Here is a 24593-nt window from a genome sequence, read left to right as displayed (position 1 = left end):
TTATATACCTTATGAAGTGATCATCCAATAATTCATTGCATCTTTTATTACATAGCAAAAAACTTAGAAGCAACAGTGGGGAAAATAGTTAAGTCAATTTTGAGACTTCTGTACAGTGTGATATTTGGTTGCCACTGAAAATGACTAACGCGGAGAAATGCTTGTGCTGGTATTTAAAAAAAAAACCCTCAGAATATGAGTAGTATCTTGATTATGTAGGAAAAACAAAATCTGGAAGGAAATACACCAAGAAGTTCACTGTAGTGAGTACAGGTAGAATAATTACGAGAGAAATTTTTAAAAATTATTCTGTATCTTTTATAACATTTTTGTGATTGCTTTTGTAATATGGGAGAGGAAATCTCCTGAACCCAAACTATGCTTATGATGACTAAATATGCATATTTGCATATATCCTGATTGATTCTTACATTTCTGGAAGTCTGATTTAAATTGGTGTACCTGGTTTTTATCACTCATTAGGAAATAAGTATTTGCTGAGGTGCAAAGAGACCTTCTCCCCTGTATAGACTCTGTCCCTACAGAGATTTCATTACCATCTCCCGTGTTCTCAGGACTTGGTGATCTCACTTTTCAGTTGTGAGAACAGTCCTTGCTTTACACTGTTTCCACACAGACAAATCCTTGAAGAACTATGTGGAATTTATGACAGACTGAACAAAAAAATTAAAGGCCTGCCAAATAGTTGCCAAAACTCTTACTGCCAGAGTAATTTTAATGAAGAGAATTGGTGTCTTTGCTGTTTTCTCATGGTTATTATTGGATGCATGCTATCTGCAAGGGCAAAGAAACACCTCTGATCTGGCATTACCGTGCGATTATGTGTAACCCTCTCCAACCTCAGTGACCTACAGCTTGGGTTTCTTTTTTCAGAATACTCATAGTCATTTCTTTTGTATGCTTTCTGCTTTCATGGTGCAAATGAATGTTTGGTGGAACAAACAAAACATGCCATAACTTGTTTCTTGCTCTTGAGTCTATTGTGTAATTACAAGAACCCACCGTTCGATGTTTAATCTTTTGTTCTGCAGCCAGAGCATTGGGGCTTAAGCAACGATTTGGATGGATGTCGACCTTGTGACTGTGACCTTGGGGGTGCCTTAAACAATAGGTGAGTGTAGCTTCATTTACATTCTTGTACTCAGTCACCCAGGAAAGCCCTCATGAGCCCTAGGAGAAGTGACTTCAGTCTCTGAAGAAGATATGAGAAGTACATTCACCTTTGGTTTGAATGTCTGATAATCACTCTTATTTGTGGTCTCAATGTTTTCAAAGATTTTTTCATTCCAAGAGTTAGCTTTGAAACCTTCTAGTATGTTTCTGTTTCTCATTTTAATAGTGTTGTTACTTGCTTTTGTACTTTTACTTTACAGTAGTTTTTTTTTATATTATGGAAACAATGTATGCCCGTATTTTTTTAAAAATCAGACAGTTCAGACAGGTATCCCGCCCTTTCTCCCCGCAGGTTCCACTGCTGAGAAGTTCCACTGTTAACGTTTTCTTGGATCTCTCCAGAAGTTAATAGTAACACTCAAAATACCTGTTAAAAATTTCGATTTCTTTCCTCTAATTTCTTTTAAAATAACATGTTAGGTTTTTTTTTAGACAGACAAGTACAAAGGAAAAAAATGATTTCCCACTTCGCTTCACTGACATTTTTGAAAATCAAAGTAACATATGTTATGTACATAATTCTGCAACTTGCTTTTTTTAATCTGGAGATCTTTTTCATATCAGCGTGTATTCATCCACTTTTTTGTGTTCTCTCATGTGAAAGTACAATGATTTATTTATTGCCAGTATTTTTACTTTTTAAAAATGTTTCAGTGAACACCCTTGTAGATGTAACTTAATGAATGTTTATAGAGATATCTATTGATTAGGTTCCCAATGACAGAACCATAAGTCAAAGTAGACGTGCATTTTTTATTTTAATGGAGAATGTCAGATTCTTTTGCAGATTGTGCTAATTTTTCTACCAACCAATTATAAAAGTACCTTTTTCTCTGTTCCTACCAGCAGTTGGTACCATCAAACATTTTATTTTTCACCAAAAATGAATTCCTATTTTGATTTGTGTATAGAATCTCTTCATTTTCTTCTTCTTTTCTTTTATTTTTTTCAACATCCAAGTTTATTATTGAAAATTACGTATACTAACATTTAGTTACTTAAATATGTTGGTATTCCTTGAATAGATGAGACATGAAGCTCTATCAGAAATTATCATAATGCACATTTGGCAAGATGTTTAATTTGTCGGAGTTTAATTAACCAACTTTGAGTCAATGAGAGTTTTGGTCTCTGTTGGTTGTGGGATCAGATTCAGAACATCTGGTGAAGACAGTGTGCGTGACTGCTGAGAAAAGGCCAGATGTTTCCTTGCAGCCCTGAGTCTGCCCTGAGAGAACATGTTGAATTCACTGAGCTTCATGGGCTCAGGAGCTGACTGTCTCACAGGATTATTTCCCAACGCCATAGTAAGTAGTCTGCTGGGAAGGAAGGAGATCTTAGGCAGCAAGAACATGTGCTGTTTGGCCTCTGTATTTGGATTTGTCCTATTCCAGATCATGCAGTAAACAAACGCAGGACAGCATGTAGCCTCTGAAACTCCAGTGTGAATGTTTGTTCTTAGAAAACCTCCAGAGTTGGAAGGAAGCAAGGATAATTCCATCCAAGCAGGGAAGAAAGGCAAACCGCTTGTCTGCTTATGGAATCTCTTCTCTGCCTTTCCTTTGTGACTCCCAGAACCCATGCTGATTCCTTTAGTAATCGATTCCTCAATTCACATCTTCCATCACAACTAAAATTCTTCTTGATTAGATGACAATGGCATCCATAATTCTCCAAATTATGTCATAAACTCAGGAATGTCCTATGTTTCTTTACTCTAAATGGTTTCTATTACTTACATTCTTTTCCTCTATTCCACACATGCTTCCTCTCTAAATCCACCCACACACTGCCTAGGCTGCCCCTAGTCGCTCCTGCAACAAGTTATAAAAACCATAATGTGCTAAGCAAGAGAGTCTGTGAAGCAACATTTTTTAGTGAAGATTTTAAAGCAGGTAATTTGATCTCTCTAGCATGATTGATGAGGCATTCTATCTTTTGGCATCACTGATGGGAAAAAAGCTTTCAAGGTGCCTCTGGTCCTGTGACTCTGCAGTGTTTTGTAGTGATCCTTTTCAGAGTTTCCCCCACGAGGCCTCTCTCTGGGAGCCCATAAGGGTGGCAGTGGCTCCTCTGAAGCACCGATTCTGCTTGGAGAGTGCTTAATGCTGAATACTTGCTGAATGAATGATGTGTTGTCACCACTCATAAATATCTTCTCCCTGATAATATTCCTTTGCTTTGCCTTGGACACATAGTAGGTATTGAATACATGTTGATTGAGTTAAAGAATTTGAGAAACAAATGATTCTAAAGATACGAATAGAAATATGCACTCCTTAGGAGAGGCAATCTCTAAAGGTGATCCCAAGCTTGCCTAGTTACTTTGGCCAGAGACAGACTCAATGTCAAAGTCATGTGAAGTGGGAAAACTGAAAATGCTTTGTATCATAAGCCAAATGGATTTTGGTAGAAAAATTAAAGCGTAGTAATCCATGTCTACTATGTTGACAGCTAATCTGAACTTTTGAATATTTTCAAGAGTAAGACTTAATTAAATAATGTAACTCAAGCCAGGTTAATGAAGCTTTTCTTCTAGATAACCTTCTTTAATGAATCAATAAGAATGGTTGCTAGGGAAACACTACTTGCAAATGTTTAAAAAACATTGAAATATACAAACATCTTCACATCATCCTTCAAAATCATTTCAATTAATTTAGGACTTTGATATCTGACTTGAAACCCACCACTTTTTTAAAGGCTTCTAACTTCCTGGTCTAAAGTCCCTAGCCCTCCCTTGATGTTTCAGAAGCACATTACTTCTGCATCTCTTTAAGCACTTATTCAGTTTTGTATTATAGGTGTTTGTATTGCAAGGGTCTCTGGACAGGGATTGTGTCTTATTTGTTTTTGCATCTCCCTTCGTACCCAGCACAGTACACCTTGCAGGTGCTCAATAAATGAGCAACTGAAATGTATTATACTTTGAAACAAGAGCAGAAGTTAATATGTGTATTCATCAGTATATTGAATGATTATGATATCTAACCCTTTATTAATTATATGGTAGCTGGACATAAAAGGATTAGAGAGCACAGCTCCTACCGCTTAAGAAAGTATCCAAGTCTGCGGGTGGGACTACTCTGGATAAAAAGGATAATGCTGACTGTTAATCAATGTAGAGCCAACTCTTATTTGTAGTCAGAATTTTGGAGGAGAAATCAGTGTTGAAAAGAGTGGCGATTCTTCTGAATGATGCTTTTTATCCTTTCCCCCCCACACCCCGATTTCTTAGTAATAGAGAAAAGTTGAAACTGTACAGTATTTACTCTGCTCATCACTATTTGAATGAAATAGAATTTTCCTTCCAATAGAATCATTAAATAAGTTGTTAATTTCTATTCTTATGAGAAATCTGTGTTTTTAAATAATAATTTTAGCCTTCATCCATTAAGAAAAATTAGGGCTTGTATTAGTTTTCTATTGCTGCCGTAGTAAATTACCACAACTTAATGGCCAAAAACAAATACATTTATTACATTTATTATATTACAGTTCTGTGTGTTAGACACGGTCTCCCTGGACTAAAATCAAGACGTTGGTAGGCCCTGTTTCTATCGTAAGGCTCTAGGGGAGAATCCTGCTGATTCGAGTTGTTGGCAGAACCCAGCTCCTTTCAACAGTAGGATGAGGTTCCTGGTTTCCTTCTGGCTGCCAGCACAGCATTCCCAGTGTCTGCTGGCTGCCCACACCCCTTGACTCATGGCCTCCTTCTTTCATCTTCCAAGCCAATAACTGTGGGTCAGATTTTTCTCATGTCACATTTTTGACCCATTTTTTGGCTTTCCTCTTCCACTTTTAAGAACTCATGTGATTAGATTGGCCCCATCTGGATAATCCAGGATAACCAACCCCCGCCCCCCATCTCAAGGTGCTTAATCACATCAGCGAAGTGCCCTGTGCTATGTGAGGTCACTTATCCCCAGATTCTGCAGGCGAGACCAGGGACATCTTTGGGGGCTGTTATTCTGCCAGCCACAGACCCTGATTTGTTTTGTCTTAAATCATTGCATCTTATTTGTTTTTGCATCTCATTACTGATCCAATGAATTGAATCTGTATCTAGTTACAGGGAAATTTGTGGGCTGGAACATATAAACTTAAAAAGTGTACCATTTCTATCCAATGTGATTTTTACTTGAACACAGAAAGAATAATTAATTACATGTAATAACTTTTTTTATCTCACTATGGAGGAGGTAGGATTTGAGCTTGGCTTTTGAAAGATGAGTGAGACTTTGAGAGGTGTGACAGGTGGGCAGGAGGGCCTTCTAGCTGAGACTGGTGAAGGCACAGAGAATGAGTATGTCAAGGTCAAGATCTGGTTGGATCTTCACCATCTCTGCTCACATTCTTGCGTTACTCCTCCTTGCTCCTGTCATTCCTGTCCTCTCTGCCTGTCAAGATGCTCTGACCAAAAAAAAAAAAAAAAAAAATCCTCTGCAACCTTCAGAGACACCTCTCTCCTGATGCTGCCTTTAATCAGATGAACAGTGTTTTCCTCTGCACCCTTAGTATTTTGGTTGTAGCTCTATCTAGGTACTTGCAACATTTTGATTTGTTGTATTGGTCGATTGCTTTATTATTTATCTCCCCAATTAGATTGTAAGTCCTTTAGGACAGGGACTATTTCCCCCCCGCTTGTCTTTCTCTTTATCATTTTGCCAGAAACAATGGACTTTACCAAGAGAGTAAGGATTGATCTGGAAGAAAGTTGACAGTGGACTGAAGAGTGTGAATGTTAACACCAGGAAGCACAGATTCCAGCACCTGTATTTGCTCAGTAAATATTTGTGGAAGAGAATGAGGAGTGTGGCTCTTCTGAAAGCCAAGGGCAGGCACCACAAGAAGCAGCAGTTGTTTTTAGAGGATGGGTTATAGAGGCTGCTGGAGACCAGGCAGAGGCATCCTGGCTTGGTAGGATAAGAAGGAACAATCGTGGATTTTTGTGAGATGATGAAAGCAGTGCTATGGGAAGATTGGTTTGGCAGTGCGGACAGGATGGCTGGGCAGGGGGAAGACAAGTGCTTGAGAGGTTGGGTTGGGAGGTTGCTAGGGTAACAGATGTGGAATGATGTCATACTGGACTAGGATAGTGGCGAGGACAATTAGCAGAAACTGCTAAGTTGAGAATCATCTGGAAATAAGACTTGGATATTGGGGATAAAGGACGGGGAAGGTTATGTCTCACCTACATCAGAAGAATTTTAAATCTGCTGACAGAAATAACAAGATAAGAAGTCAGTAGGAGTTGACGAACAGTTTGGGACAAGATAAATTCGAGCTGACTGACACCATGGAAATGTCCCATTCATGGCTGGAAAGGTACAACCAGAGCACAGTTGAGTAAGAGCTAAGAGCTGTAGATGTGAGGGCCACATGCACAGAGCCAGGTAAGCCACGAGAATGAGTTCACTGAAGCAGTAGGTGTGGAATTGGAGCCATGCCTGGGAATGCCAGCAATTCAGCTCTGGACACGAAGTGATTGCCAGGGCTGAAGTTAAGAGAATTCCTTTTACCTGATCAGGGTCTCCTGAACTTCTTTAGAATTGGGCTGCAGGAAAAAGGCCACCCCAGGAGTCTGCCCACTCTCCTTATCCTCAGCTTTATTTGCTAATTCTCTAGTGATTAAGAACTCATGGTTAGATTGGCCCCATCTGGATAATAGTGATGGCTTGGGAAGAATCCAGTTGTTTTCTTCTTCGGTGGTTCATGTTTTGGACATTTGTTCCCTCAGTAAACAGCTGGGGAGGAAAGAAGGATTTTTTTCTTTTTCTTTTCCATATGGTGTAATGTCTGATGCCTGGATTTTTGCAAATGGCTTTTGTTGGTGGACTGTACCAAAAGAGGCCTAGGTCCTAGTTGGAACAAGCTTTCCTCCTCTGGGAATTGGCTACAGGATGTTAACTATTCGTATTCTTGTAGGATAAAAATGGTTTTACATGATATACTGAAAAAGACTTCAATTGGACTTGCCTTAGGCACTTGGTTTAAAATGAACTTTGGGATGAGAAAGAAAAAATAAAATAAGTCTGGGAATGGGTTTAAATTAACAATTTCAAACCACTTGACTGTAATGAAGTAAAAATGGATGTATGTAATTTGGTTTTACCTGGTGCACAAAATCATGATACTACTAAGGAAAAAGACCGACATAGGCTGAGAACAAAATGTATATATTATAGGGGCCTTTATTACTGAAAAGAGCAATGAGTAATTTAAAAAAATTTTATTATTTACATTAAATCTCCTATTTTTCTTTTTTTAATTCAGAACTATTCTTCACACGTTTATTTGTTCACCCAGTGTTTGAGTGTACTGCATGTGCATAGCACTGGCCAGGCCTTACCGGGGGCTGACCAAGGTGAATAAGTCACAGACCGGGTCCTCAGGGAGTTTACAGTCTAGTAAGGGGTTGGGTTGGTCTGTCAATAATTGCACTGCGAGATAAGGCGATAAATGTCTGAACAGTACAGATAAGGAACAATTGAAGTCTCAGGCAGCACTAGAGACTGGTAGAGGGACAGAACCAAGCAAAACCATGAAAGGGGTGAAAGTTGAACTAGGATTTGAAGATACAGGGCCTCAACTTTAACAAACACCTACTGTGTGACAAGCTTTGTTGCGGATGTTGTGAATACATTTCTTATGCAAGGAGGTGGTGGCATGAAAGAGAAAATGTGTCATTCTGTGAAGTGGAGGGTGATGGTTAGGAAGTGCCACCACAGGAGTCCTATATGAGCTGAATCTGGAAAGAAGGGTGGTCGTTTGCTGGGTCAGTCAGGGGGAGGGGCATTCCAGGTCGTAAGAACATCACAGGCAGAGGGAGGGGTCAGGAATCACCCAGCACATTTGATAAATTGTCAGTAGTTCAGTGTGGTTGTGAGGGGAGGGGTGGGATGAGGCTGAGGAGGTAGAGAAGGACAGATTATGGAAGTCCTGTTGTACCTCCCCAAGGCCACTGTGCTAGGAAGTGACACAGTTAATGCACCTTAGGAAGAAAGGTTCACCTGGGCAGCTCTGTGTGTGGCGGTTTAGGTCGGGAAGTTGGAAGAGTGGCAACAAGTGTACTGAAGAGAAGACTAACTGCTTTTACTATGAGAGAAGGGAGAAAGGCGTGGTCTAACCCATGGAAAGGGAGGAGAGACGCACAGATGCTGGGAGGTGAAACACAGGAGTTGCTTCCTGGTTGACTATGAAGAAATCCAGAGAATAACTGCCCGGTTTCTGACTTGGTTGACTCAGCGGCTGGTGGTGTCTTCTCAGCAGAGTCGGGGGAGGGATTGAGTGCTGCCCTGTCGGATCAATTGTTAGCCTCAGGGACAGCGAAGCTGGAACTGTCCTCCTGGGTCTGAGGCCCAGGAAAAGAGCTGTAGTTGGAAATAAAGCAAAAATGACAGGCTATCAAAGCAAGAAAAGACTTGTATCTACAGAAAACCCCACCCGGGTGTGGATGCAGCATAGTGAAGAGAAGGCAAGGGACATGCCCGTGAGCAACCAGGTCATGCAGAGCTTTCAGCCTCGGAGTTTGGGATTCATTCATAGGCAGTATTTTTTCCATGTACTTATTTTCTGAAGGAAATACGAAAACCCCCCTGAATATTTCACGCCATTTAATGTATAATACCAAATGCACAATTGCCCCCCGCGGTTCCTTAGTGAGCGGTGAGCGTGGCTGACCAGCTGTGGTTCCTTCCAGCTGTTCCCCAGTGTCCGGCCAGTGCTCATGTCGACCCCACATGATCGGACGCCAGTGCAATGAAGTGGAATCTGGTTATTACTTTACCACCTTGGATCACTACATCTACGAAGCAGAAGAAGCCAACTTTGGGCCTGTAAGTAGGGGGCTGCTTGGCAGACTGGTAAAGCAGTGTTTGGCGGCAGTAAACGGCATAGACACATTTTGTAAACAGACCATTTAAGAAGTGTTTTGTCAGTGAGCCCAAAGAAGGATCAGGACCATGCCTTCTTGAGAACAGTCATATTTAAAGCCAAATAAATCTGTAAGTCCCAAAGAAACTTTGGAACATTCACTCTTTACGCTTTTGGTGTTTGGGGGGCAAGCTTGGGTTTTTTTTTCCTTCCATTTTTCTCTCTACTTATGCCGCAGTTATTGTTGATCTAGTAGAGTACTCAGAGAGACTATGGGTTCATTTATCAATTGTTGTGTAATAAGCCATCCCAAAATTTAGTGGCTTATAATGTGTGTCTGGCACTTCAGCTTGGATGGCTGAAGCAATTGGTGCTGGCTGGGCGTCTTTCTCTGCATGACCTCTCTCCCCATGCAGCTGTCCTGAGCTGCCTCACAGCACCGTGGGTCAGCATCGTGAGATTTCTTACTAGCTTCCAAGAAGGTGTCTAGTTTCCAAGGAGGAAACAAAAACTGCTCAGTCTCCTAAAGCGTGGGCTCAGAAGTCCCAGAATGTCATTTTCTCACATTTTTTTAGTCACAAGTCACAAGGCCAGACCAGATTCAAGGGCGGGGTAACATAGATACCACCTCTTGATGGTAAAGCCGGACACACATCCATATGGGAAATGAAGGACTTCATCTTTGGAGATGACTACTCACAGGTATTATATATAACCCTGTGAACAAACTCAAAAGCATGCTGGAATTAAGCAATTCAAATTGATCAATGCTCATTCTCAGTGACAGTCAGAATTAACTCATCGCTAGTGAACATTCATGACTATATCAAGTTTCTTCACTTGTACTTGGAGCTTCAAACAAATGCCAATGAGAAAGACAGACAGAAATAAATCCACTAGATACTGGACTGACCTTGTAGGAAATCTGGGACATCCCTTGTCACTCCTAGGCTCCCTTATAACAGCAGTTATGATGTTCTCTTTCCTTCCTTTATGCTCATTCACCTGGTGACATCATAGAAAGTCTGCACGAGACGTTTGAGTCCCATCACCAATGTCCCAAGACTACCTTAACCAAAACCAAAAAGAAACCAATTTGCTGTTTATATATCAAAACTTTGTACAGTCTACTGGGAAGATGTGACTGCAAAAACTAGGGATAATATCTACAGTTTTGGACCTTTGGGTGACTTCAGATTTCTTTGACTGTTACATTTCTTTGAATTTCATTGTCCTCAGGGGGTCAGCGTAGTGGAGCGGCTGTATGTGCAGGACCGGATTCCTTCCTGGACTGGAGCTGGCTTCGTACAAGTGCCTGAAGGGGCTTATTTGGAGTTTTTCATTGACAATATACCATATTCCATGGAATATGACATCCTAATTCGCTATGAGCCACAGGTAAACCCTTGGTGAACTATTGTGGTTGGGGAGAATATTGGTAGAAAAATCTTTCTTTTAATGGACATGATGGTTTTGTGAAACTTGGAAATTACATTGGAATATGGGAAACCCTCTCTGACTTCTAGCCTCCATGGAAGTGAAAAATGTACATTTTTCTTGAATTCAGTTTCACAAACTTTCAGCTATCTCTTACTAGGCACTTAACATTGCTGAGAACTGAGGTGGTGATGAGAAAGTATCAGATCCTCTCCTTGCCCTCACGGACTGCACTGCCCAGGAACAGACACACACCCCTAACTGTAGTAATACACCAAAGGTGGAAAGTGTGCAAGTAGAGATACAAACAGTGATGGAAGATGAAAAGTTCATACCAGCTGGGCTGGGCCAGGGGCTGCCAGAATGTTTCAAAGAATCAGACGTCAGCCTTAAACACAGATGAAATTTTGACCTAAGAGGAAGTCAGGAATAGCATGAGCAGAAAAGAGGAGAGTGTTTTGAGAGTCGTTCCACGTAGATAGATAAGGGATATGGTTGGACATGCTGGTAGAAAAAATGCCAGGATCAGTAAATGAACTTGGGCTCTATATTAAAAGGAAGCTATTGAAGGGTTTTGAGCAGGGGGTTGTCATTATCTGAGCTGTGTTTTGAGGTGGGTAGAAAGGGACATAGGGAGAGGCTGGGAGGCAGTTTCAGGGATTAGGGCTAGAACTGGGACAGTTCTAGAGGCAGTAGCAGAGGAAACGGTTAAGAGGGAAGGGAAATGCCAGCAAGTGTTTTTCAATTAAACTTGGCAGGTGATCGATCAGGGGAGGTCTTCATGAACAGACAGGCAGCAGTGGGCCAGTGCGGATGGTCCTTTTGATTATTGTTTCTTATTCCAGCTGCCTGACCACTGGGAGAAAGCTGTCATCACGGTACAGCGACCTGGGAAGATTCCAGCCAGCAGCCGATGCGGTAACACCGTTCCCGACGATGACAACCAGGTCGTGTCCTTATCGCCTGGCTCAAGGTCAGTGACACAGTGGTTTGCAGCTCAACAGAACTGATATGCAAATTACTCTTTTCCGGTATCTTGCCTTGTGAGTTGTGCAGTTACCACTTCAGAGCCAGAGCCAAATACTGACTATCGACTTTCTTCCTTCGGAATGAACTGCGTAGAGCTTTGATTGACTGGATACTTAAAGGATGACTTTTGTTGTTCTCTTTGTCACGGGGCAGGTACGTGGTCCTCCCACGCCCTGTGTGCTTTGAGAAGGGTGTGAACTACACAGTCAAGTTAGAGCTGCCCCAGTACACCGCCGATGGCAGTGTGGAGAGTCCATACACACTTATTGATTCCGTAAGTGCAAGGTCGTTTCTGACACGTGCAGGGAGGCCTGGGCAGAAAGGGTTCCTCTGCTTCTGCAGAGGGTTTTGTGGAGGGGTAACCCTGAGAGACTCAGCAGAATCATGTTTTTTTGCCTCCAAGTCCACTTTGCTTATATATTTTAGCAAAACTCGACCCTCTGATAAGGTTTTACTCAAGCTGATTCTTTCTGAAAATATGAAGTGTCTTTAAAAATGACATTTCCAAAAACCATCAAACTGTGGAAGGTCTATCTAAACTTTTTCTGGAAAGAATATTTTAAGAATGGGCAGGTTTATTGAGTGAGTCTAGTTTTTCCTTTTCAAGAGTCAAAGAAGCATTTGGGGTTTTATGTGTTTACTTGCTCTAACTGATGACATGGGACACCACCATAAGAACACTTTCCTGTTCTCATGTCTTCGTAGCTTGTTCTCATGCCATTCTGCAAATCACTGGACATCTTCACTGTGGGAGGTTCAGCAGATGGGTCAGTCACCAACAGTGCCTGGGAAACCTTTCAGAGATACCGTTGTCTGGAGAACAGCAGAAGCGTCGTGAAAACGCCAATGACCGACGTTTGCAGAAACATCATCTTTAGCATTTCTGCCCTGTTACACCAGACAGGCTTGGGTAGGTATTACTGTAGCTGCTTCTGCCCCCTCTTTCTTGAGAGCCCAAAGGACACTTGGCGCTACGAGATCTGGAGGAAAGCAGGCCCTATCGCTCTATGTGAGGCAATCAGCACAAAGGCGAGAGTGTCTCAACTACCGTTGGGCTTTATTTTTTTATTTTTTTTAGATTTTTTTTATTGGGGAAGGGGAACAGGACTTTATTGGGGAACAGTGTGCACTTTCAGGACTTTTTCTCCAAGTCAAGTTGTTGTCCTTTCAATCTTAGTTGTGGAGGGTTCTGTTCAGCTTCAAGTTGTTCTTTCAGTCTTAGTTGTGGAGGGCGCAGCTCAGCTCCAGGTCCAGTTGCCGTTGCTAGTTGCAGGGGGCACAGCCCACCATCCCTTGTGGGAGTCGAACCGGCAACCTTGTGGTTGAGAGGACGTGCTCCAACCAACTGAGCCATCTGGGAGCTCAGCGGCAGCTCAGCTCAAGGTGCCGTGTTCAATTTTAGTTGCAGGGGGCGCTGCCCACCATCCCTTGCGGGAGTCGAGGAATTGAACTGGCAACCTTGTGGTTGAGAGCCCACTGGTCCATGTGGGAATCGAACCGGCAGCCTTCGGAGTTAAGAGCACGGAGCTCTAATCGCCTGAGCCACCGGGCCGGCCCGGGCTTTATTTTTTTTTTTAAGAATATTTGAGTGATAAAGCACCATTGCAAATGCGATCAATAGTCAAGAAATACACACCAGGTGACCAGGGGAAAAGTCCGTGAGGATGTAGCGCTTCAATAGGCAGGTGGGATAACTGAAGTTTGTTTTTCTCTTTGAAAGGTCAGAGCAGCCCCCAGAGGTCGCTGGGCTTGTATCTAAGGTCCTGTGATATTTGAGCTTTGAAGGCAAGGGGAGAAAACCTAAATGACATTCTTCATAGAAAAACTGTTTGTTATCTGCCAATTCAGCCTCCTGTGGTACTCTCCTGCTTACCACAGGGATGAGATTGTATTAAATGGGAATTCTGAATATACCCAGGTATTAAAGGATCAGGAAGAGCCCAAGGGAACGGACAGGCCAGTTCAGAGCCGGGTGTGACATATTGCGTTCATTTCTCTGGTGGGGGGAGAGCAGTTGCTCTGTGTCACAGGTTCTGGCATCTTTTTCCCCTGCAGCTTGTGAGTGTGACCCTCAGGGCTCGTTAAGTTCCGTCTGTGACCCCAACGGAGGCCAGTGCGAGTGCCGGCTAAACGTGGTTGGAAGAACCTGTGACCGATGTGCTCCCGGCACCTTTGGCTTTGGCCCCAGTGGATGCAAACGTAGGTTAATCAGAAGAATTGTAATGATTATCTGAGGAAGACTGGTGTGGGTTCCACAGCTTCAGGAAGCAGTGCTTCATTATGGAAGTTGATCACGTGAGCCCATGAGTATTCTGAACTAGGCACAAGGGTGCTTACATGAGGGATGTGTTTACATTTAATAAGTTTCTCAATGTGGTTCCTCGGTTGCCTATCTCTCTTCAGCTTGTGATTGCAATCTGCAAGGATCTGTCAATGCTTTCTGCGACCCCATCACTGGCCAGTGCCACTGTTTCCAGGGGGTGTACACTCGGCAGTGTGACCGGTGCTTACCTGGGTACTGGGGATTTCCGAGTTGCCAGCCCTGCCAGTGCAATGGCCATGCCGATGATTGCGACTCAGTGACAGGGCAATGCTTGAGCTGCCAGGACTACACCACGGGCCATCACTGTGAACGGTACGTGGACATGGCCTCTCAAAAGTAAGAGAACGAGATCATTTTTGGCTGAACAAACAGCGTCTTAGAGAAACCCCAGGATGAACCTCTGCCAGACTCCAGATGGCTCATTCATTTCTGACCACCTCAGTATTTTCTAGGAACTCAATCATTTATCCAACACATATTTAGTTTACACCTTCTGTGCCAGGCATTGTTCTGGGGCTGGAAATACGGCAGAGAACAAACCCAACATGAAACTGCCATCTTGGCGAGTCATCCTAGAGGTCACCATAGACCTGTACAGAAATCATCTCTCTGTCTCAGCAGATTCTGGCCTAGGATGAGAGTTGTGAAATGTCAATGCCTGATTCGGTCCAAGTAGAAACCCAATCCAAACGGGATTAGTCATTTTCAATAGCTTTGTTTTTCTAAACATTTTATGCAGCTACAGTTTCCAGGAGACCACATAAAATGTGCAAAGTAGATCTGTTCTCCAGTTAGCAAATGTGAATTGGATAATTATTATGGATGCAAGGCACCGCAGTAGATAATAGTAAGAATAGGACATAGAATGTGCTTCTAATGACTTTAGAGTCCCACTCAGCTGATAAGAGATAGTCCACATAAGAAAATGACATGCTGACTTAGACTTTTATTGCTAATTAAGAAAGCCAGACATGCTATCAGAACCTCCTTTTTTTGGAGTACTAGTCTCCACTTTCCATGTCAATAAATTTTCTCTTTTAATATCCATCCACCCTGTATAGGGTTTTTGTTTTAAAAATCTCAGCAAGTGCTTTAGTCAGTACAAAAGTTGCTGATCAGATGAAAGAAATCGTTAGTGAAAATTGAACATGTGATTAACTTATGGCATGAAAGTAAATATGTGGCTCTTGGCTATGCTAGAGTGTATTCAAGGACTTGGAGGTTCCAGTGATTACTCCCTTAAGTAAAAATTACTCCTTCCAACCACAAAACCGTGTAGTAAAAGGATAGCAAGGAAACAGTTATACAAGACTGAAAGGAAGGCATTAATATATTACTGTCATCGTTTGTTTCCTGCATGAAGTTTTCCATTATTGTTCTTTCAATGGAAGATGGAAAATAAGTTTGAGAAAATGAGACAGATGAGAAAACCAGAGTATAAAGGAGTTGAGAGTGGGATGGGAAACAGAAAACAAAGGTGGTTGTCCACATGCCGATTTGAAATCAACACACTCTGCAGTGTATTCATAAGAACATCCTGTGAGAAAGGCTTGGTTGATATTTGTGACTGTTCTTGGATTTTACTTGTAAGCATTTTTATTTCTTGCAGGAGAATGTGAGAGGGTGTGGGAGGAGGAAAGATTTTTTGCTCTAGTTTGATTCTGCTGTCTGGTTTGAGCCAATTTCTCATCATTCTTTTTCTTTTTCCAAGATAATTAGTGTCATCCCCACGAATTTAAAAAGAAGCTCTCGGCTCAGATTGTTCCCGAAGTTGGAAGTGGGCAGGGAGGCAGGAAATGAACACTCAGTTTCTATCATGATGCATTTGGATTTATTTCACCTAGAAAACTTTCTCAGAAGCCGTTGTACACAATTGCTTCATCACCACCAATTCCCCCAGCGTATAATTGGGGAACATGTTCTTGTATTATGTCTGTGTATAATTTCCTCTGAAGAATTTTCCCCTTCTATTTCGTCATCCTTTCCCCCCATTTAAAAAATATTACCTCTGCCTCAAAAAAAAAAAAAAAAGAAGGAAAGAAAGAATAAAGAAAAACAAACTGAATTGGAAACCCTCAGACCTGAGCTCCAGGCTCGGTTCTGCTTCTAACCCACTTTATTGCCTTGAGTGAATTAGCTCACCGCTCCAAGTATCCCACTTTCTGTTAGTAGCATAACTGGGTTGTATTAGGTGATCTTCAAATTCCTTTCAGCTTTTATGTTCTAGGAAGTAAAAAGACTCACCTAAGTACCATTCGTGTTCCATGACATAGTCAAATAATTCCTTGCTGAAAATCCGGAGGCTGAATTCAAATCCTGGCTCATTACTAACAAATTGTGTAAACCTTGCAAATCACTTAACCTCCCAGAGTTTCTTATCTGTGAGGAGAGGAGATGGGACCTGCTGGGTTTGGGAGTTGAAAAACAGCATCCATCATCCCCGCCCAAGTTTGAAACCACAAGAGGCAGTCACAAGAGTCATGCAGCTGGACAGCTTCCTTACCAGCTCTGTTACTGGGAAAGGCTGGATTGCTTCATGCCACCATGGGCTTGCCAACCCGTCACCTTCTCAGGCAGAGGCAAAGAACAACCACAAGCTTCACTCCCACCCCCACCCGACTCCTTAATGCAAAGAGGGAGCTGGCTAGAATGCTCAGGGCGGATAGGCAGCTCATAGGACAGTAGGGTGCATGTGGGAGTGAGGGAGGGTCCAGGTGAGGCCAGGGGTGTCACCCTAATGCAGTAGCCCTGCAAGTGTGATTCCCAGAACAGCACCCTCAGCATTACCCAGGACCTACTAAGTCAGAAACGGGAGGAGGCCAGCAATCTGTGTTGTAACAAGCCCTTTTAGGGGATTCTGATAGGAGCTAACGTTTGAGAACCACTGCTCCAATGGAAAGTCCTGCATGTAGACCCATGAGGAATGGGGAGTGAATATTCCCAAGCAGAGAACACAGTTCCTAAAGCTTTTTTGTGACAGGTTCCTCACAACTCTGGCTTATGGTCTTCTCTTCTGTGACTAATGTAGGTGCTTGGCTGGTTACTATGGTGATCCCATCATTGGATCAGGAGATCACTGCCGTCCTTGTCCTTGCCCAGACGGTCCCGACAGCGGACGCCAGTTTGCCAGTAGCTGCTATCAAGATCCTGTTACTTTACAGCTTGCGTGCGTCTGTCATCCTGGGTACATTGGTAAGTCATGTGGAGACTCTGGAAGGAAAAGAGGTGTCTTCATGAGTTAGTTGTTAATGAAGAAAATAGATGTGAAGAGTGAGCCAATTTAGTTTCATTTTTGCAATCCTTAATTAAAAGTGAAGGGATCTAGAAAGATGCTCTTTTCCTGCTTGGGGTAGAGTAATTCTTGAGTCTTTATGATAATGTTACAGTACAGAGCACGAGAGCAAGCTTGTTTAAATCCATAAATGAATCCCTGTGAACATTTCTCTTATTAGGCAGTAGAAAAATTAATTTACACTTGACTTCTCCTTTCCTTTCCAACTCCTAGCCAAAGAGTCTTAAAGTAGTGATGTGGCCCAACATTCGGCAGAGGGAAGAAAGCGTGCTGGGGGTCCCCAGATAACTGAATCGGTCAATGCTAGTCCAGTCTTCATTGTTTGTTATATTCACATTATCGGTGACACTCAAGGAGTGTAGCAAGGTGTGAAAATAAACTCCCTTTGTTTCATGCCACCCTTTCACATACTAGTTATGCTAATCCAGAGCTCAGTAAATGTTTGCCTGTAGTTTCAGGATTTCTTAAACAGGAAAGTTGGTCATCATGAAGGACCCTATTTTTCATGCAAGAGCAGTGATTTTTCAGTTAATGTAGTCCTTGGATTAGGATTTAACGCCAAGCTAAACTTTCCCCTGGTAGGTCGTTATCTGCTCCTAATCTGCTCCGTCCCTGTGTAATGAGAAGCTAAAGTGCCATGCGCTGGAACGCTTACAGCTGTCCATGCCCCACGGTGGCCTCTGAGCCAGGCTGCAGCAGTGTTACAGGGGACAGAATACTTCTTTCCCCTCAAACTAGACGCCGGTTTTTCTCCCCAGACCATGTGGTCACCCCGAGCTCAGTCATGGGTGCTGTGAGGAGTGCAGCATAGCCTGGGTTGGCTCTCTCGGCAGGAACGTGGATGGACTAGACCTTTCAGTCCGTGAGCTAAAGGTGTTGTGCTTGGTTTTATGGATGATAGGTTCCAGATGCGACGACTGTGCCGCAGGCTTCTTTGGCAATCCCTCGGAGGTTGGGGGCACATGTCAGCCTTGCCACTGTCACCACAACATTGACACGACAGACCCAGAAGCCTGTGACAAGGAGACAGGGAGGTGCCTCAAGTGCCTGTACCACACGGAAGGGGAGCACTGCCAGCTGTGCCGCTTCGGGTATTATGGGGACGCCCTCCAGCAGGACTGTCGGAGTAAGACGCACGTTCATTTTGCCTGCTCTTTGGAATGTTTTCCACTTTCTTCTGCATTGGGGCATTTCATTCTTCTGGGATTTATTTCCTTTGAGAATACACTTGTTCAGAGAGGTCAAATTTCACTTTCAACAAAAGGAAGATAACATGGTTCTTTCTTTTTTTTCTTTGCATCCTCATTTTCTAGCAGGACTGAAGTCTTAAGACGTGACTCAGTACCTGACAGAGACAACCAAAAGGAAAAACTATGTAGCTGTCACCATGATAAATGCCATCCAATAAAGTGTGTTGATTTTATGTTCTACCCAGGACCTGATTGGCTAGGACCATTGGTCCACACCTTTTCTCTGTCACTGATGGGTAGAGCCTTCCAGTTTAAGGAAAAGTAAGAAGTAACAGCTCTAAAGTCTCCTTCAGCCTCCATATTTCTCTCTTATCAAGCGATCAGCCAGCATTTCCTCCTGCTCCTGCTGCACAGCCAGCCCCCAGGCCCCTGTCTTCGTTGATCCAAACACGTGTGGAATGTTGAGGAGCAGTAGGACTGGATTCCTTCGAGCCGTAGTAGCTTAAAGGGCTTCTACCTGCTCTGTCTGGTACATCCATTACTGCTGCTCCCTGCCAAGGGTTTGAAATCACTAGATATCTCAACTCCAATGACATATTTTTTATTATTTCCAGTTAAATCCTCAATTTAAAAATGATTCACCAGCAGCTTATTACATCTGTGTCTTTTGAAAATACTGCTGGCTTGTCTGCCTGGGAGATGTCAGAACATCATCAGAACTTCCGAAGAACAATAGTCGTAGATTTTATCACCTCTATTCCTTCCGCGGCTTGTTTGCGTTTCCAGGTTGAAATCTGGAGGGGGGAACATCATAGCTGTTGGGCTGGCACTAATCTTTGCACATTGCCTGTGTGTTCTATGAATGTGACAATATACGTAATTGTCTGCTCTTTTTCAGAGTGTGTCTGCAATTACCTGGGCACTGTGCAGGAGCACTGTAACGGCTCCGACTGCCAGTGTGACAAAGCTACTGGCCAGTGCTTGTGTCTTCCGAATGTGGTTGGACAGAACTGTGACCGCTGTGCGCCTGACACCTGGCAGCTGGCCAGCGGGACTGGGTGTGACCCGTGCAACTGTGATGCTGCTCATTCCTTCGGGACGTCTTGTAATGAGGTGAGGTGCTACGGCCGGCCTGGGTGACGCCGTCATGCCACAAGGAGAGATGCCTTTATGAGTTCAGGTGACAGATAGTTGGTGCGTTTTCCCCAGTTAGAGAAAGGCACACCCTCCTGTGGTGGCAGCCTTGCCCCAGGGCACACAGCTTGGCAAACAGCACAGACTGGATGTCAGCCCTCACTTGTCCCACTTGGCTGGGACTACATAACCGCGCTGGGAGGCCCCATCTGATGCACCCACAGCATTTTAATATGGGGCCCCAGCTGCACACTCAGATTAGAATGGAAGGGCTGTGCTGTTTCTCGTCAATCCCGGGCTGCTGAATCAGGCTGTTTTCTTAGCCACACAGCCTGAAAGGAACAAACAGCCACACTCAGCATTGTAAAAAGTGCTTGTTTCCTGACACACACTCAGAATGAGGGGCTCCGCATGGCAGATGAGTCCCAGGTGGCCTAGTTGATTTGTGAAGAAACATGTAAATAAACAGTAATGTGCTCTGGGCCTTTCCAGCCTCTGTTGCAGAAAAGCAGTTAGCAGATGCTGGCAGGGGGCTCTCAGCACCCAGGATAGAGGTACGAGTCCCTTTTCTTGTCCAGGATGTGGAGGCCTTCTCAGGCACATGGTGGGGTCCCACCTCCCCTAACTGGCAGCTGACAAAGAAAGTGCAGGCTGGCTTCTGCCCCTCAGCCACTCTTGACCAAGCTCTGTTTTCTGGCTGCAGTTCACAGGGCAGTGCCAGTGCATGCCTGGGTTTGGAGGCCGCACCTGCAGCGAGTGCCAGGAGCTCTTCTGGGGAGACCCCAACGTGGAGTGCCGAGGTGAGGCTGTGGGCGATCTTGGTGTGGTGCTTGATCAGAGTGGAGGGAATAGATGTCGGCTCGGGCATTTTGTAAATTCTAAGCACATCATAAATTAATTTATCTATAAACACTCTTCAATTGCAAAAGAAATTCATGCTCATTGTTTAAAAAAAGAAAATCTAACAATCTAGCCCCATAGATATGTGGGCAGTAAAGAGTGGGCCTGCTCATCTCTCCAGCTCCATCCTCCAGGGTAACGTTGGTTTGTTTCTGTGCAGAAAGACACACTTACACACCACAGATATACACAAAACTGCTTTTTAAAACGCTTTTAACCCAAATGGGCTTATATTAATCAGGGATTTCGGTTAAATTGATTTTCCCCCCCTGTGAACAGGATTTTGTGGCCAGCTTTCTCGTCAGTACATGCAGAGCTAAAGGGTTGTTCAAGTAAGATCGTTTGATTCCGGTGAATCGAGTAGACTCTGCTGCTGACAGAACCCTCAGCGTTTGTACTTTGTGTAATGTCCCTACGAGTGGGAACCAGAGGGTGTTGTCATAGCGCCTCTTTGAACAAGAAGTCAAATAGATGACACAAGCTCCAAGTCTGTTAATGAGGATAAAACCCAGGGTCCCACTTAGGCTTATAATCAAATAGGACCAGGAGGGAAAACTTGACTTTTTTTTTTTAAGAACAAAAACTTGTAAAATCATATGAATCATAAAGATTGCTTAATTTTTATGCTGTTGCAATGTTTTTTATGACCTGCTGGATTACTTTTCATATCTTCAAGTAAAAGTGTTTACAGAAAAGATTTTAATAGATTGTTTCTATTCTTTACTATTTGGGTTTTCATCCCTGTTTTAAATTTATAACTATGGATAAATATCTTTTATAGTTTCGTATTTCTTTTTTGTTACACATTTTCTTTGTTTGTTTTTCTTTGTTACACATCTGAAATTCTAGGTCTCTGTTGGACTCTAAATTTTAAAAAATGACCTTTTTCTTTCTTGGATACAACTGTAGCAAGAAATAACACAGACCTTCAAGTTAGCAGTTCATTCAGGATCTCTTCCTATCAGAGGTCAGAAGCCTAGAAACAGTGTGTTCCTTCAGTCAATAGGGCTGTTCCTTAACAGCAGGAAAATTTCAAACAGTGGACAAGACCAGAACAAAAGGCATGTGATTTGTTTTTCCAATTGAGGCCCTTCCTATTTAGCTAGAAGGATTTGGGCAGACAGATTAGATTAAGGTTTGTTCCACAGAGGAGACGATGTTTGCTGTGTTAATAAACAGGTGCTTTTTCGTTCATCCTTCTTCAGCCCCAGTGTTGGTTCTTAAATGGAGCTGATTTTCTCACCTCCCCTAGAAGGACTGTGACATTCAGCGCAGCACATGCTCCAAGCCTCTTCTGCAAGTATAACCCTGCTTGAAATCTGGCTTCTCCAGAGTTCTAACCACTGTTCTGTTCAATTCCTCAATCTTGTAATGGCCTTAGCGCCCCAGGGACTTGATTTTTTCCAGATAATGGTTCTATCGTTGCTTATGGCCTGATTCTATCAGCATGTGTCATTGGAAAAATAGCTTTGGCTGCCAAAGCTTTCTGACCTTTTGCTCTGTCTAAGCTTTGTTAGTATGAAAGGCCTGTTCCCCAGAATCAGAGTCAATCAGAGAATTGTTCATCTAGTCCTCAGAAATTTACCCCCTTACCCTTTAATCTTTGCTTTAAACTTTCAGCTCTCAATCTGCCAGAGAAATTGTGGCTTTTAGGAACAGTATCAAACGGGTTTGGGTCAAAAGTTGACCATGTTTTAGACACTTTGCAAAGAATGAAACCCATGGCATCGATGTTTACCACTCGTTTGTTCATTTTCTCCAGAAGAAAGGGCAGCCCGTTGCAGTAGAAACTGTTGGGACCCCCGTGCTTTTGACACCGTGTGGAAGAAGCTCCTAACTTACAAAACATCAAGAGACACTGAGAATTGATTGAACAGTGGGGACTCATTGCCAGCCTTGTGCCAGGCTTGTGCGTGCAGGCGGGCAGTGGGAGCAGGACCAGTCAGATTTGATAGGGTAGAGACAACATGCAGAAGCACACAGAGTTCAGGGCTGTTAGATGTCCTCGTAGGTCGTCACACATGGAAATAGGAGGACAAAGCCTGAAGGGACTGGGTCCAGCAATCAGTAGGACAAGAAGAGATGTCATCCGAAATTAGGTGGAACTATGGGCAAAGAACATGACCACTTTTCTCAAATTACATAAGTAATTGCCAGTCTTCCGTTTCAAATCTCTTCATTGAACAGGGTACAAATTTAGACTTTCTGGTGCCATCTCATTAACAATAAGGTTATAGAAAGACTTACATTATAGCTAAGTATTCTCCTTATGGGAAAAAAAAATGTAGTTATGTAAAAGACAAATGAGTTGAGCCTCGAACTTATAAATTGTTGAATGTTGCTATTGTCCAGGCGGGTTGGGGCTCTTGGCCAGTCGTGCCAAGTCTGAACAAGCCCACCACTGTGCTGGGATGGGGAGAGAATCTCATCCACCCACCACCGAACGTGCCAGAGGAAACCTCAGCTGGGAGCTCTGCGTGGTGCCCCCACCAGTCACACAGTCACATGAGGAATCTTTCCGTTGATTCACAGATAGCAAAGAGCCTCTGACTCTTGGGAAAAGCAGTGTCTCTTAACCCCAGGAAGACTGGAAATGTGGGGCCTAGGTAGGGGGCTCTGGGTGGTGGCCAGCATGCTTGTTTTTCGTTTCAAAGTGTTTTAGCAGAGAAATGAAGTCCATTTCTTTGCTCAGACATAAGTGTTTACAATGCTTGTATTCTTTTCTCAGCCTGGAATTCATTTACAATCACCCACCTTTTTATTTCTTGTCAGTGTGACTCAGGAAACCAGATTTAATTTGATTCTTTAGAGACCCACACATACTCTTGTTAGGAGAGGGAAGGCTTGTCTTCTACGATCCGAAGCCCAGAATCTGGCCCTAAGTGCAGGGCTAGACCAGAGTTAGGCAAACTGACCATGTGCCAAATCCAGCTTACTCTGTGTCAGTCAGGTTTCTGTGGACTCAGCCAGGCCGTTTGTTCCGTGTCATCCTAGGCTGCCTCAGGCTGCATGGCCAGAGCTGAGTTGTGTGACAGAAACCATACGGCCTCCAAAGCCTAAATATTTACCATCAGGGCCTTTATAGAAAAAGTTTGCTGACCCCTGGACCAGACAGCCAGCTCATTTCTGCAGGTGAGGTCAGTCATTCTCTAACTTGCGTTTCAAAACCGAGGTTGTATCACTGAGTTATATTATCAAAAAAAGGTGGGGCTGAGGGACATAGAGGGTGTAAAGAGAAAGAAAATCTCATTTAAGAAATTAAAAAGTATTAAAATTTCCCTTGCTTATAGTAAAATGGAAATGCCTAGGTAAAGTATCAGGAAACCGTTCGGCATGAGCAAATCCTGGAGTCCCAGGTCCCTTTGAGACGAGGTCCATGGCAGAAGAGAATGGGCCCTGTTCCTGACCGTAGGATGCAGCACTTTCTCTGTTCCCAGGCAGACTGAAGTTTCCAAAGGAAACATAGGGAACCAGCACGACACTGAGTGCTGCCCATGGGGTGTAGACACTCAGCAGAGAAAAGCTGGCGCCTGAACAGGAGGCGTTTGCAGGCTCCCTGGGGAAGTGGGTGCGTCATCTCGTGATGGCAGGAGGCAGGAAACAAGTGGTGCAGGCCTTTTCACTGTCAGGCAAGACGTGTAGGAACCGGAGTCCCTCGGCAAGGTTTCATGGGAAAGGTTAGCTCCAGTGGCCATTTATAGAGGCTCTGCTCTCTGTGTGCCGAGCACTTTTAGGGCGATTACATGCATATTCTTGATTTTATTCTTATAACAACCAACCCGCGGGTGATTATCATCTCTGTCCACAGCTGAGAAATCTCAGGCTCAGAGAGGTTAAGTGACTAGCCCAAAGACACACTACAAGTAAGGACAAAGCTGGGATCTGAAGTCAGGCCTGGTGGTTCCTCGATGGCAGTGATAGTTAGAGAGGGAATTACTATCCTGGAAAAGGGGGTGGGGATGCCCTCAGGAAACTGTCTTACTGGAGAGTCATGGAGAGATTTGGTCTCACCAGATTGTAAAAAGCCTTGGATGCCAAGTCACTGAGGATGGACTTTCTTCAGTGGGCAGAGGAGGTCTGGAGATGCAGAGGGAAGGATACAAAGAAAGCAGAAAAGTTGTACCTACTGGTGAAGAGGTACATAAGCTGTTTTCCTCTAGACATCAAGGTCTATAAAATGGGTGCAATAGTCTTCATTTACCTATCTTTCAGAGGTCCT

General features: G+C 43.5%; 1 protein-coding gene across 1 annotated transcript in view; it reads left to right on the top strand.

Moving 5' to 3' along the window:
- The window catches only part of LAMB1 (laminin subunit beta 1), a 67472-nt gene that overhangs the window by 22389 nt on the left and 20490 nt on the right, over nucleotides 1-24593 (top strand). The window contains exons 13-24 of the mRNA XM_019745333.3: nucleotides 1053-1132; nucleotides 8897-9032; nucleotides 10309-10467; nucleotides 11352-11479; nucleotides 11689-11809; nucleotides 12241-12445; nucleotides 13591-13734; nucleotides 13939-14170; nucleotides 16887-17050; nucleotides 18052-18276; nucleotides 19239-19453; nucleotides 20178-20274. Of these exons, the coding sequence (XP_019600892.3) occupies nucleotides 1053-1132; nucleotides 8897-9032; nucleotides 10309-10467; nucleotides 11352-11479; nucleotides 11689-11809; nucleotides 12241-12445; nucleotides 13591-13734; nucleotides 13939-14170; nucleotides 16887-17050; nucleotides 18052-18276; nucleotides 19239-19453; nucleotides 20178-20274 (1906 nt within the window). The remainder of the gene's footprint in view (nucleotides 1-1052; nucleotides 1133-8896; nucleotides 9033-10308; nucleotides 10468-11351; nucleotides 11480-11688; nucleotides 11810-12240; nucleotides 12446-13590; nucleotides 13735-13938; nucleotides 14171-16886; nucleotides 17051-18051; nucleotides 18277-19238; nucleotides 19454-20177; nucleotides 20275-24593) is intronic.

Source organism: Rhinolophus sinicus, chromosome 4 (genome assembly GCF_057876585.1).
Source record: "Rhinolophus sinicus isolate RSI-liver-muscle chromosome 4, RSI-T2T, whole genome shotgun sequence".
NCBI lineage: Eukaryota > Metazoa > Chordata > Mammalia > Chiroptera > Rhinolophidae > Rhinolophus > Rhinolophus sinicus.
The sequence above is the reverse complement of the archived record's forward strand: the minus strand, read 5'-3'. Positions and strand labels throughout refer to the sequence as shown.